We start from the raw sequence: 14,504 nt of genomic DNA, 5'->3' as shown, positions 1-14,504 counted from the left end.
AGATTAGTGATGGATCAAAGATCGGCCTATGAGCACCATTGCAGCGTCTTCTACTCTGAATCCATGTGTCCCCATTGTTCTACATAAGGTTATGCCTTTTTGATAGCTGCTAATAACTCATGAAATGGAAGGTGCTCTATAAAAATTGGCTTATCATATCAATAGTATTCCATTGAGGAAAATGCAATTTTACCTCTCTACTAAATACTTGATTCCCTTCCCTTTTTCAAAACCAAATAGACAAAAAAACCTCAGGAAGTTTAATTGACTCAAAGTCAGGAAGTTATTATTTGCTTATGAGTTTCTTGGCAGGATACAGTATCTTATAAAAGCCTGATGCAGAATTCAGAATGGACATAAGAGCCAATTTCAGTGGGTTTTGTCCCTAAAGGTTTTAGGTTTTTCTAGCTGGCTCATTTCTATGAATATATACATTCGAGTCCACAACATTGAATGTGATTTAATAAAGAAAAAAATAAGAACTGTACTAATATTTATATTCTAAAATGCATTTTGCTGCATATTTCTTCATACCTGGACATTTTTGCCTGTGATTTGGCCTAATTTACCATTTTTGCAAATTATTTTTTCTAATTTAATGCATTTTTATACAATATGTGCATGATTTTTTATACAGAGTTTGACAACCCTAAGAGGTTGTCAAGCTGCAGTGCATCATTCTGAGAAGTACAATTTGGAATGACAACTACATGTTGCTTCAAGTGTGGAATATAATACATTTGCGTGCAGAAAATTTGTCCTGCATTCCTAAGTAACATTAAAATCAGTTTTTCCTAAGGTGTGGTCAGAAATTGTATTTGGTGTGAACTGGCTAAAAACATTGCCAGATTAAACAATGGACCTAGCTTACGTCTCGATTTCCAGTGTGAAATTATGTTCTTACTGTTCAAGTGGGAGAATTGTTAATAGAATTCAAAGGCATGTAGGATTCGAGAAGGGACATCAAGAAACTACTGAATGTATAAACATGTTTGTTGTTTTGCAAGTCATATAGCATATATCCCTCATGGAAAATTAACCCAAATCAAAAAAAATTCAGATCCTCAGTCAAGAGACAGATTCAAGAGACAGATTTCAAGTAAACCTAGTCAATGTACTGTTCAATGTACTTTGAAGAGTTAGATATTCAACTTCATAAGAATTTACTGACTTGCAACTACTGTGTTATGCTGGATTTTCTCTACAGATAGCATGTATAGTAAGTGATAAATCCAATCCTGTCTTTTTTTATTTATAGATCTGGAACTTTTCTGACTCAAAATTATTAACAGTAATTAATAATAGTAAAAAGTGGCATGTACAGTATTTTATCATTTAAGGATAGCTGAGCAAATGTTATTGAGAAGATTATATGAATGTACAAAGGGCGTTGTGTAATTGTGGCAATCACAGTTCTACATTTCTGCCTTTGAGGCTAGGTTTCAGTTGGCAGTTTTTGATATTCTAGGATTTCTCACAAATTGGACAGCTGCCCATCAAGCCATTATAGGACTAATTCATGCAAATGATCCTCAGGCAGGGTGTATGAATCAATCCCTTGTTAATATCACAAATCCCATTTTTCTTACTTTGATACAAATTATTCTCTCTCCTGAAAAAGTTCTTCATCTTCTACTCGTATATGCTATTATTTCATCATTTTTAAAAATGAACTCACATTAAAACACTACATTCTAACCATTGTGGTGGCACAGTGGTTAGAATGCAGTATTGCAGCAGACTCTGTCCACAGTCAGCAGTTCGGTTCTGACCGGCTCAAGGATGGACTCAGCCTTCCATCCTGCTGAAGTGGTTACAATGAGGACCCAAATGGTTGAGGGCAATGTGCTGAGACTGTAAACCACCCAGAAAGTGTTGTAAAGCACTATGGAGCAATATATAAGTGTAAGTGTTATTGTTATTGCTATTTTTTATAGATGAAAATTGGAGTAAGCTCCACACATGTTGAACTTGAGGGTCTGCTACCCAACACAGAATACACAGTCACTGTTTATGCAATGTTTGGGGAAGAAGCCAGTGATCCTCTTACAGGACAAGAAACAACATGTAAGTGGTTTTTATATGTTTCTACTTGCCCCAGGAGTAAATTCTGGAGACGCTTTCCGAGTCTGAAAAATAATGACTTTAACCTTTAGTAGAATACTAAACCCTAGAGGCATCGTTTAAGAAAGAACATGAACAGCAACTTCATTTTGTAATGTTTGTGAAGAGCAGCTTCACTTTGTAAGGGCACAATGGCTCAGTGGTTAAAGACACTGAGTTTGTCAGCTGAAGAACTGACAGCTCTGGTTTGAGATGTGAGCACCGCACAACGGGATGAGCTCCCATTACTTGCCAGAGCTCCTGCCCACCTAGCAGTTCAAAAGCATGCAAATGTGAGCAGATAAATAGGTACCGCTTTGGTGGGAAGGTAAAGGCAGTGCTGGCCACATGACCACAGAAATTGTCTTTGGACAACACTGACTCTCTTGGCCGAGAAACAGAGATAACCACCGTGCCTTAGAGTCAGGCATGACTGGACAGGGACTACCTTTTAGAATACTAATCCATAGAGAGATTGTTTTGGAAAAAACATAAAGAACAATCGTATCCTTTTAGTATGTTGCTTGTGATTTCCTTTGACAACTTGTTAATATCTGATTATTATCATGTATAGAAAGTGTCTTCAGTGGACTATTCTTGCTTACAGTTTCTAAGTACCAACAGTAGGTTTTTTAAATTTCTTGAAGTTTATTTTCCTTTAAAATATCTTCTTTGCTTCCCACCTAAAATAGATGTGATATAAACTCTAGTTTAATTCCAATGAATTTTAACTGCAGCTTATTTTTTTACATCCCAGTCTTTAATATTTTAAAGTTTAAGGTTAGTTCCATATCGTGATACCTTCAAGAGTTGTTAGATTCCAGATTCTAGAATTCTCAGATGACTGAGTGGGAATTCTGGAGGTGAAGTCTAACACAAAGTGGGTACAATTTCTCTAAAATATGGATACTCGTAGAACTCATGCTTTGCTGGGGGAAAAAACAGCTGTATTATCTTTTCAGTGGTTATTATTATTATTTGGCTATAATGCTATGAAGGGATCCAAATTTTCCACATTAAAATAGTACATAGTTTAAGTATACAACATGTGTTCAAATGTCAGTACCACTTTAAAAAAATAATTTATAAGAGCTTTGGGAAACTGTGTTTGAGAGTCATTTGAGTTTTTCCATATTGGCTAGGTTTTCTTTTACTTCAAACTGTCATGGACTCACTGTTTCCCCACACGTAGATGCACATAGTGAGAACTGAGTTTGTCTTGTAAAGAACTGAATGAATAAATCTAATAGAAATCAAGTTCTAGTCCAGGAACCGAAAACTGAGTTAATGCAAGAAGCATAATGTCTGCAGACAATTTTTTCATTCCTAGATGTTTTTAACCTCTGACTCTAAAATGTTTTGTGACATCTGGGATAAAAGAGTTTACCTTTTAATGTTTATTAATGTAAATTGGGATATTAGGATATTGCACTGGCCACCAAATTGATCTTCATGGAAACAGATATTGTTGGTATGGAGAAGGAGAATAGATTTTGAATGGATTTCAGCCTCCTGGGGAAAAAAAAAGCATGGTAGGAACTGAGGCCCCCCCCACCTCCACCCCATTGCTATTTCATGGAAAGCAGGAAATGGGGAAATTTGGAAGGATTTGAGATAATCCAGTGTAGGAACAAATTAGGGTTGGAGACAAAGGTGTTGGGATATAGAGTTGTTCCAGGCAAAGTTCTTGAAATATTTAAGAAGTTCTCGATCTTTCTAAGGGTGTGTATTTATCTCAGCCTCTCCCCAGGCCAAGTCTTTCTAGATGTGTTAGTCTGCACTTCTTAGAATTCCCCACCAGTAGCAGAATTTAGAATTCTGAATCTTAGAGATCAACACATCTGGAAGGTACTTTTGGATGCCAAAAGCAGATACACTGCAGGGTAAACAAGAGTATAACACAGGGTAAAAAAAAAGAGTATCACAACAGATGCTGTATTTCAGAAATTTTATTTGCACAAAAAGCAAAAACGTTCAACTTCCACTAGTAGAATATTGTAGGAGGCTGGAATTCTAAGACTGGAATTATTATTTTTTTTCCCCAATGGATTCTGCTGAGCCTAGTTCATCCTAATTTCAACAGGTTTGCTGTAAAGGGGCTTCAGTTTGTTGTAAAGTCTAACATATTTACACAAGTGACAAACCATATAACTCAAGCCATACATAGGGCAAAATCCCACCAGTATCCATACGGTGTGCATTTTGTTGGGTGAGGGTTCTGCAGTGAACATGACAAAATTTTGCATCAAACACATAGTATTGCATGGCTATTAATGTCATCTGGAAGCCTTATATCACAATAGGTCATCTGACCAAAATATAAAGATATTATTTATAATATGGATTCATTTCCATTTTGAAGTGCCTTTAAGTCCTCCACGAAATTTGAAGTTTTCAAATGTGGATCACAGCTCAGTCAAAATAACTTGGGATCCAGCTTCCCCAAAAGTCAAAGGATATCGCATTATGTACGTTAAGACAGATGGGACCGAAACCAATGAGGTAAGCAGATTTTTAAAAGAATAAACAAGAAGAACTGAAAAACATAACTATGATGAGAAACTAATATATTTTTCTCAGTCTGCCAATAACACATAAAATGGCAGTTAGATTAACCTCTTTGGCTGAAAACAGTTTTCAAAATGTAGTCCATCTCAAAAATTTAAGAAATCATTTGTAGCTCCCTTGACAAATAAATTCAAAGTCCCTTTGTAAGTGCATTATTTTTGTTATATTTTGTATAGGTCATTTTGAAAAATAATCCTTTCATTCTTTAACTATTAAAGCTGTTCCTTTCCTACCTCTTATCTTTCATATTCCCTTATCAATTAATGGTACAATTAAGCAATTTTCTGCTCTGGAATCAACCGCCTTGTAGGATGTGAGTTGCTTTTCTTTAAGTATTTGCACAGATGGAGTGTTCTCAGAAGGCTGTCTTGGGCAGTGTTGTTTAACCTTGGCAACCTAAGAATGTGTGGACTTCAAATCCCAGAATTCCCCAGCCAGCCTTGCATCCTTTGCACTCCATCCAGGCAAACTCCTCATCCCAAATTGATACAGATCTACATCTTTTTCAATGAGCATTTCTTTATAATCCTTGGCACACATCCCTCCATTCCCTGCTTATCTGGCTCTCCTTCCTCTGGCAAGAAATTGGTTGGGGCTTTCCAGAATTTCAACATGACACGGCTTGTAAAGAATCTTTGTTGCTGCAACAGAATGGAAGAGGTTTGCAGCCCCTGTTTTAGACCCTTGTGGCTTTAAACTCGATGCCTTTTCCTCTGGCCCTTTTCACAGTGTACAAAAGGCCCACTTTATGCTGCTGATGCTTTGTATTAGGTATGAATTGGTTATTGACAGTTTCAGCATGTCTGTCTTGGGAAATTCTACCTTTCTAAAAAAAAAATAATAATCTAGATTTCTTTCTAGCTCTCAACCTATCTTCACCTCCAGGAACGGAAACAGCTGATTGTCCCAGCCTACATGAAACAGGAAATTTAACTGGAGAATCTTGAGTTGTAAGCTTGGGGCCACTGAACCAGGAGAATAAGATCTCCATCTGGCCTGTCCAGAATATTATAAATATTCCAAGGATTTTACCCTAGAGAAATAACCAATGTACATTTTTTTCCAGTATCCCCTCTTGTTGCAGCCACTTTTTCCTCCCATCAGCTGAAGCTGATAGGTAGGATAACGTGTTTTTTTTATTTAAAGAAAATTGAGGAACAGCTGTTTGGCTCTTAAACAGATATATTCTTTTGGGGCCCTTTTAAAACAAAACAAAAATAACAAACATATGTCCTGGGATTGTTCTGTTGATTCCCCCCCCCTCCCCAGTTCATTAGGCTGACTGATGGTGTCTGACATCATGGTCCTGTTTGAATAACTGGGCCAAGAGTGATTGTATCACGCTGATATCATTGCCCACTTAAATTAACTTTAGAGCTAATCCACACTTTCTGGTTGCCCTGACAACAACAACAACAACAACAACAACAACAACAACAACAATAATGTTGGAAGGGACCTTGGAGGTCATCTAGTCCAACTAGAAGAAGATGAGTCACCAATCAGTTTGGGAGTAGTGGATGATGTCATATCTTCACTCATCCCATGTCTGTTGGAAAGGCAACCTCTGTCTGAGTTTCATCAGAAATGGTCTGTTTCCTCTTGGCTGGCATAAACAGGGCAATCCAGTTCACTTCATGCTTTCTTAAAAAAAATCCCCAATTCCAGTTAGCTTATTCGTATGATGGGGGTTGGGGTGGGGATGCCCACTATCTGGATCTCTGCCTTCTCATGCCTATCTTATACTGAGCTGCTGGATTGCGTGCTATGAAAGAGGAGATTTGGGGGGGGGGTAGGCTTAATGGGAAATAATGATAATAATGACTGGCGTGGTGGCCTAAAAAAGACGCTCGCCTCCCACTTGGAAGGTTGAGAGTTCGATTCTAGGTAGCAGCAGACGTTTCTTTCCCAGGGTACAAAGAAAAAAACCCCTCATCTGCTGTGAACTCTGAGTAGGCATCAGGAAGGGTATCCAGCCTGTAAATGCTTGAGTGTTCAGCAGAGTCATTTCTTTCTCTCTTTTCTTTTTTTTGGGGGGGGGGGATGGAATTGACAAGTTCAGCCCAGTTTGTCCTTCTAGCAGTGGTGTCCGCTGGAATGTCAACATATGCAACATGGTGGGCATGTTGTTACAATCCAAGCCATAATGTATCTATGATGGTTGCAGTGCACCCCAGGGTCCTGTGATCACCTTTAGCAACCTTTTGACAAGCAAGGTCAATGGGGAAGCCAGATTCACGTAACAACCATGTTACTAACTTAACAGCTGCAGTGATTCATTTAACAACTGTGGCAAGAAAAGTCGCTAAATCAGACAAAACTTAACAACTGTCATGCTGAGCAAGAGTTGTGGTCATAAATTGAGGATGAACCATAGTGATTTAGATAATACTCTACTTCCAACCATCCCTGGATGAGGAGTCTGTCAGGACGTGCCCACTTTTCTCTGCCCCTCTTTTCCATTTAGCTAAAGGGGAGCAGATTGTTCCTTTCTGAAAGATGGGGAATTTGCCAAGACACTGATTGATGCAGCCTGGGGTCTAATCTGGGATTCCTTTTTCAAATGTGAAGATGTCACTGGCTCAAGAATTAGACCAAGCCTCTTCTCTATCTTGAGGTAGATATGGATTTTTCCATCCTCATGTAGTTATGGATTTGTAACCACTTTTCTCATTCCTGTCGCTTCCGTGATGCAGGAAGAGGTCGATCAAGTATCAGCCTATACTTTGAAGAGCTTGACATCGCTTACTGAATATACTGTAGCCGTTTTCTCCCTCTATAGTGAGGGTCAATCTGAGCCACTCACCGGCAGCTTTACCACAAGTAAGTCTTGCTGCATGTCTATATTGTTGTTGTTGTTAGTTGCGAAGTCGTGTCCAAACCCATCGCGACCCCATGAACAACGTTCCTCCAAGCCTTCCTGTCCTCTACCATCTTCTGGAGTCCATTTAAGCTCACACCTACTGCATGTCTATGGAGATTCTCAATCATACAGGTCATGGTTCTTCTAAAGGTGCTTTTCCAAAGGCAGTTGGACTTTTTGTTTTGTTTTTTTCTCCTTGAAAACGTTTTACTTCTCATCCAAGAAGCTTTTTCAGTTCTGACTGAATAGCGGAGAATGGAAGGATTTGTATTCTTTGCAGTCATCTGGTCATTAGCACTTCGAAGGTTGGTCATTGGTTCACTTAGAATTGTTGAAACCACTTGGGGATTTATCTGTGTCCTCAGCGTCACCTGAATTAGAGTGCCAATGGGTAGGGGACCTTCTTTGGACTGCTAATTCTCGCTGCATTTTTGGAAACAGTCTAGCTATAGTGCCAATATTCTTCTACTCTTTTGGAAGGAACAATTTTATTCATATCTTCTTCAGAAAAGGAGTTTATAGCTCCCATTTTATACACTCAAACAGCTTGGAAATGTTACATTATCGAAAACAAATGCAAATGAAAACCTGATCTAATATCTTGGTTAAAGTTGGGTTGCTACGAGAAGAAGGAGAAATTTGAATACAGGATGCTTGAAATCAAGTTATGTTTTGCCAGTTCTCTGAACAAACTGTGTAGATGCAACCAACAACTCACACGTTCTTTAGGTAGATACTACTTTCTGATTTCAGAGGCCTTTTTTTAAAAAAAGAAAAAACGTAATTTGATTACTTATTAGAACTTTCAAGCATTCCAAGGAAGAAATAAAAAAGCCAATCAATGGGATTTTCCCATCCTCTGCTGTATTTCTTTCTCGTTTCAGAAAAAAGGGGAAGAATGCAAATATTCCAACAAAAGAGAATATATATATAGTTCAGAGTTGAACTGTGGTGTTCTTAGTGTTTTCTCTGCCTCAGTGTTTGTTTATAGACATTTCATTCCCCAACTAGAACTCCACAGATACCTTAAATATTAATAATGCAGAACACATATATATTACGACAAAAGACTCATAGTACTTCAGCCACTGCATAATCCTTTAATATAAATTAGCAATTTATATTAATACACAAACTACATTATTGTGATTGAAGGTCATTCTGGGTCACTGATGACTTCAAAATCAGTGAGATCACTGAAAATTAATTTATTCTAAAAAATAAAATGACTGGTCATGTGATCACCGTTTGTAACCTTCCCAGCTGTCCAGATTTGCTTAACAACAGTGCAATTCAGTTAACAGCTGGAGTGATTCATTTAACAACTGTGACAAAATAGGTAAGAAAATAGGGCAAAGCTCACAACTGTCTTGCTGAGCAACAGAAATTTTGGCTTAGTCATGCTCGTAAGTTGAGGACTCCTTTTAAAAGATCATTATTTCATGAACATTGTTTTTAGTATAGTAGTCTATGCAGTTATAATTGACCTATCAGTTAAAATCAATTTCTACTTTTAAAAATTCTATAGAAAATTTAATGCTTCAGTTCATATTCCATAGAGTTGGAAGCAACCTTAGAGATCATATTTAGGGAATGTGAGAGACATTTGGAATCCTTCTGTTTCCTCTTTATGTTGCAGAGAAAGTTCCATCACCCGAATTTTTGGAAATTACTGAAGTATCTACTGAAAGCTTAACAATAAGCTGGAAGCCACCATCCTCTGATGTGGCTCTTTACCGTCTAGCCTGGATCCCATTGACGGGCGAAGAAGCTGATGAGGTAAATACGTTCTTGGCCCTTCTTACCTGCTCTTCGTTATATAGCAAGCTGAGCTGCTGATGACGGACTATATTTTGTGCATTTTGAGGAGCAGTGTCTCATTAGATGGGATGATGAAATAGATGGGCACATTTGTGAAAAGCATGCAAGATATTGATTGTCCACTTATTTATTTATTTGTATCCTGTCTTTATTGTTTTTACAAATAACTCAAGGCGGCAAATGTACTGTATTCAACACACTTGCCTCCTCCTATTGTTCCCATAACAACAGCCCTGTGAGGTCAGTTGGGCTGAGAGAGAATGACAGGCCCAAAGGTATGTAGCTGGCTTTCATTCCTAAGGCAGGACTAGAACTCAGTATCTCCTTGTGATTGGCCCAAAGTTACCCAGCTGGCTTTCATGCCTAAGGTGGGATTAGAACTCATGGTCTCCTGGTGATTGGCCCAAAGTTACCCACCTGGCTTTCATGACTAAGGTGGGACTAGAATTCACAGTCTCCTGCTTTGTAGTTTGGTGTCTCAACAACTAGACCAAACTAGCTCTCTTTTGCTCTGTTCTATTCAAAAACTCATCTGCCTGGATCCTCATGAAGCCAAAGCAGTGCCAAGAGAAATTCTTTTAGGAAAATGCCTCAAGGAATATTTGCACAAGTATTTGCACCTTCTCCCTTGCCCCTACCTTGTTGCTTTTTCAAAAGGCCCTAAAAATATGACTTTGTCAGTGGGCCTCGGGACTATGACCGGAAACGGAGCTGATCAAGTGACTGATTTAATTGTGCTGTTGCTGCTATGGGGTTATGGTTTGTGGATAGGGTTTTTTTTAAAATGGATTATTATATGGCAATTTTTAAAATTTTTATAAGTCCCCGGAGTCACCGATATGTGAGTTGGGCGGCTGTATAAATGTGTTTAATAAATAAGAACACATTTAGGGAGTCAATAACTAAAGGAACTAAATGAAGAATGAGCATGCTTAATGGGTATTCAGTGCAGATTGATCAGTTCATCAAGAGATGTGAAGAACATTTATCAATGTTTCTGTAATGTGGAAAATGAGTTAGGTATCCCTTGGCAGATTCCAAAAGAAGTATAATTCACCTCTGCTTCCTAAATCTCGCATTCTATCTATTTCAGATCATCTTAAGTGGAGATGTGGACACCTATGAGATTGAAGGCTTGTTACCCAATATGGAATATGAGGTGTCTTTGATGGCCCTCTTTGATGATGAAAGTGAAAGTGATGTTGTTGCTGTACTTGGGACCACACGTAAGATGGGAAATACTACAGTTATCCTTCCTATATACGTCACACTATATGCTTTACTTTAAAAAGCTAAAGTCCAGAAGTATCTAGTATCTCTGCCTTCTGATCTGAAGTTCATAACTCCTTTAATATATATTTTATTAATTTTTATAGGAATAGGGATAGGGATAGGGATAGAGATAGGGATAGGGTTAGGATTTTTTAAAATAACATTCTTAATATTTAGCAAACAACATGTTGTCTGGGTTCATGTATTTAAAAACAATGAATAATAATTAATTTCTGTATTATCATAAACAATATGTTAGTTAATCGCTCAATAGTTTTCTTCTTACTAATATATATTCAATGTTACATAGTACATATCACGTTCTTTTCTCTCTAACTCGTTTCTCTAGCCATTGATAAAATTATCCCATGTTCTAAAGTACGCTGAGTCTTCTTTTTCTTTTATCTTTAATGTCAATCTGTCCATTTCTGCACAATCTAAAATTTTCTTAATTAGTTCTTCTTCCGTTGGTAGGTTTTCATTTTTCCAATATTGGGCAAATACAATTCTTACTGCAGTTAATACATGTAAAATTAAGTATATACAATCTTTCTCATAGTTTGCTCCTATTATTCCTAACAAAAAAAATTCTGGCTTAAAATCTATATGTTTTTTAGTCATTTTCTCCAACCATATATGTATTTTTGACCAAAATCTTTTAGCTTTAGGGCATGTCCACCAGATATGATAATGGTTTTTGTTTGCATTTCCAATAGTTGTTTGACATATTTTTAAACATTTTTGCTAATCTCACCAGTGTTAAATGCCATCTGTAAAACATTTTGTATAAGTTTTCTTTATACGCCACTGCTTTCATTAATTTAGCATTTCTTTCCCATAAACTTTGCCAGTTTTCTAGTTCTATATTATGTCCACTGAAGTTCATATCTCCTGATGTACAGAACACTGTCTTATGCTCATTTGGTTATTGAAATGTAGTCTACTTTGTCTGAAGGGATGGTTCATGGCTGATTGGGGAATTCTGGGTATTGAAGTCCACCTAACTTCAAGGGACCAAGGTTGAGAAACACTAGTCTAGACATTCACCTTGGAAACAACTCAACCCTCCCCTCCTAATATAGACTAATATTGATATAGCTCCATCTAGAGTTCTTTCTTTTAAAACTCTGCCAGTTAATCCAGACTTTGCTTTAATTTCTGTTCAACCTTGCTTTATCTTCTCCAGTCACAATGTTCTGCATCAGAGTGCCATATAGATAAACCTATACAAGAAACATATAGTTGTTGTGGTTAGCATGAAATTCTGTCTGAATACATGCTTGTCTGTTGCTTTTTTTTCCAGTTGAAATACTGACTACTGAAGTAACTACCATAACTATAGCAAGTACTACTACTACTCAGCCTACAACAGCAGGTACAAAATATATTTTTTTAAATGAACACATACGTAATTTAAGAAGTGATTAGTTAACACTACTCAGAGCAAGGGGTTATGATAACTCAATGGTTAAAGATGCTGAGTTTGTCAGTTGGGAAGCTGACAGCCCAAGTTTGAGTCCTGAGTGCCGCGTGATGGGGTGAGCTCCCATTACTTGCCCCAGTTCCTGCCCACCTAGCAGTTCAAAAGCATGTAAATGCTAGTAGATGAATAGTGCCACTTTGGTGGGAATATAACAGGATTCTATGTGCCTCGGCATGTAGTCATGCTGGCCACATGATCATGGAAAATGTATTTGGATAATGCTGGTTCCCTTGGCTGAGAAATGGAAATGAGTACCACCCCTTAGAGCAGGGGTCTTCAAAGTTGGCCCTATTATGACTTGTGGACTTCAGCTCCCAGAATTCCTCAGCCAGTATGCCTGGATGAGGAATTCTGGGAGCTGAAGTTCACAAGTCATAAAAGGGCCAAGTTTGAAGACCCCTGCAATAGAGTCAGACATGACTGGACAGGGGAAACCTTTCTCTTTACCTTTACTCAGAGCAAAGACGCATATTTTTTGTATTCTTAGAATGACCGTGTTTTACGATTTGTTGTAAAATAGCTAACTGGCATGGGGAAGAAATGTTAGTACTCTTTTATATCCAGACTGGATGCTTCAAAAGATTGAAAGCTGTTTGACATGCTTGTTGTTCTTGCAGTCATTCGGACAGGAATGAAAAATCTCATGGTTGAAGATGAAACTACCTCAAGTTTAAAAGTCAAATGGGACATTACAGACCTCAGTGTTTCGCAGTTCAGGGTGACCTATCTGAAGGCTGACGGTGGTCATGGGGAGGAAACGGTAAGGATGATGGTCTGAGGGAGAATTGGTTTGAAAGCTCAGCTTGGACTTTAAAGAATTGTTCATAATTTGGAATCAAAGGGAACATTCTCCACTTGATAAGTATCAGTTGCCTACATATTGTGAGCCTCATTCCGCTAATATTGTTTACTTATCCATATAAAATGAGATATCCCATCAATATCCAATGCATTTTGCAATTTCATAAGCTAAAAACTAACTAGGGCCCTGGGCTTGCAATGTAAAATCAACAGGAAGGAATATATAGTTAGTCCTCAATTTACAACCATAATTGGGATCAGAATTTGCATTGCTAAGTGAGGTGGTTGTTAAGTGAATTACACTTGCTTTTACAATCTTTTCTGCTATGGTTACTGAGCAAATGACTGCAGTTGCTAAATGAATTCAGCAGTCATTAAGTGAATCTGGATTCCTCCCATTGACTTTGCTTGTTGCAGGCTAGCTGGGAAGGTCACAAAGGAGAATCACGTGACCTTAGGATGCTGCAACCATCGTAAATACATGCTAGTTGCCAAGTGCTCAAATTTTGATCCCGTGGCTGTAGGGAGGCTGCAATGGTCATAGGTGGGAAGACCATTCGTAAATCACTTTTTTCAGTGCCTTCTAACTTCAAACGGTTGCTAAACAAATGGTTGTACTATTTGAAAATGGGGACTATTGGAAATAAAGAAAGTGGAGACCAAGGGCCAAGCTGAAAGATTTTATTTTATGCAATGACTCCTTATGTCATTTATTTATTGAACATACTTCCTACCTTTAATGCTTAGAATTAAGCTGAAAGAGGTTTAGGTATTATAATAATAATAGTAATAGTAATAATAATAGTAGTAATAATAATAATAATAATCAGAAACATTTCTACCAATCCATCAATGGAGAAACTGCAAGGAATCAGTCAGTACCTGACAAGGAAGAAATAGTGCAGTTCTGGAAGCAGATATGGGATAACCCAAAGAAATACGACAAGGATGCGGCTTGATTAAAAGAGGTGGATGCAAATAAAACAGAAGTTGAAATGAAAGAACTAGTAATAATAACAAAAATGGTAGAAAAAAGAGCAAAGAAAATCAAAAATTGGTCAGCACCAGGTGAAGATGAACTGCATGGGTTTTGGTTGAAACATCTAACTGTTATACACCCACTCATTGCCAAGCAGTTCAACAATATACTACAAGGAGGAGAAATTGAAAAGTGGCTAACAACTGGGAAAACCTACCTAATAATGAAAAATCCAGCAAAAGGGGCAACACCAGGTAACTACAGGCCAATTACCTGCTTACCAACAACTTTCAAATTACTAACTGGTGTAGTAGCTGATGCAGTGCAACAGCATCTAGTTGAAAACAATCTCTTTCCACCTGAGCAGAAAGGAAACCGCCCCAATAGCAGAGGAACAAAAGATCAACTCCTAATAGACAAAATGATCTTGGAAAACTGCAAGAGAAGGAAGACCAACCTGAATGTGGCATGGATTGACTACAAAAAGGCATTTGACTCTCTGCCACATGATTGGATAATAAAGTGCCTAGAAATAACAGGAGTCAGTAGAAACATCAGAAAATTTGTGCAAAGATCGATGGCACAATGGAAGACACAGTTGCAGATCAATGGTG

General features: G+C 37.8%; 1 protein-coding gene across 2 annotated transcripts in view; it reads left to right on the top strand.

Annotated features, from left to right (window-relative positions):
* COL14A1 (collagen type XIV alpha 1 chain) overlaps window positions 1-14,504 on the top strand; it is a 122,480-nt gene that overhangs the window by 37,090 nt on the left and 70,886 nt on the right. For both annotated transcript variants that reach the window (XM_039365079.1, XM_039365080.1), the window contains exons 13-19: window positions 1,938-2,067; window positions 4,466-4,605; window positions 7,368-7,494; window positions 9,174-9,313; window positions 10,449-10,581; window positions 11,931-12,002; window positions 12,728-12,870. In XM_039365079.1, the coding sequence (XP_039221013.1) occupies window positions 1,938-2,067; window positions 4,466-4,605; window positions 7,368-7,494; window positions 9,174-9,313; window positions 10,449-10,581; window positions 11,931-12,002; window positions 12,728-12,870 (885 nt within the window). The remainder of the gene's footprint in view (window positions 1-1,937; window positions 2,068-4,465; window positions 4,606-7,367; window positions 7,495-9,173; window positions 9,314-10,448; window positions 10,582-11,930; window positions 12,003-12,727; window positions 12,871-14,504) is intronic.

The sequence above is a fragment of the Crotalus tigris genome, unplaced genomic scaffold, assembly GCF_016545835.1.
Source record: "Crotalus tigris isolate CLP2741 ecotype Arizona unplaced genomic scaffold, ASM1654583v1 scf7180000019953.484404808:943566, whole genome shotgun sequence".
NCBI classification, from domain to species: Eukaryota; Metazoa; Chordata; class Lepidosauria; order Squamata; family Viperidae; genus Crotalus; species Crotalus tigris.
The sequence above is the reverse complement of the archived record's forward strand: the minus strand, read 5'-3'. Positions and strand labels throughout refer to the sequence as shown.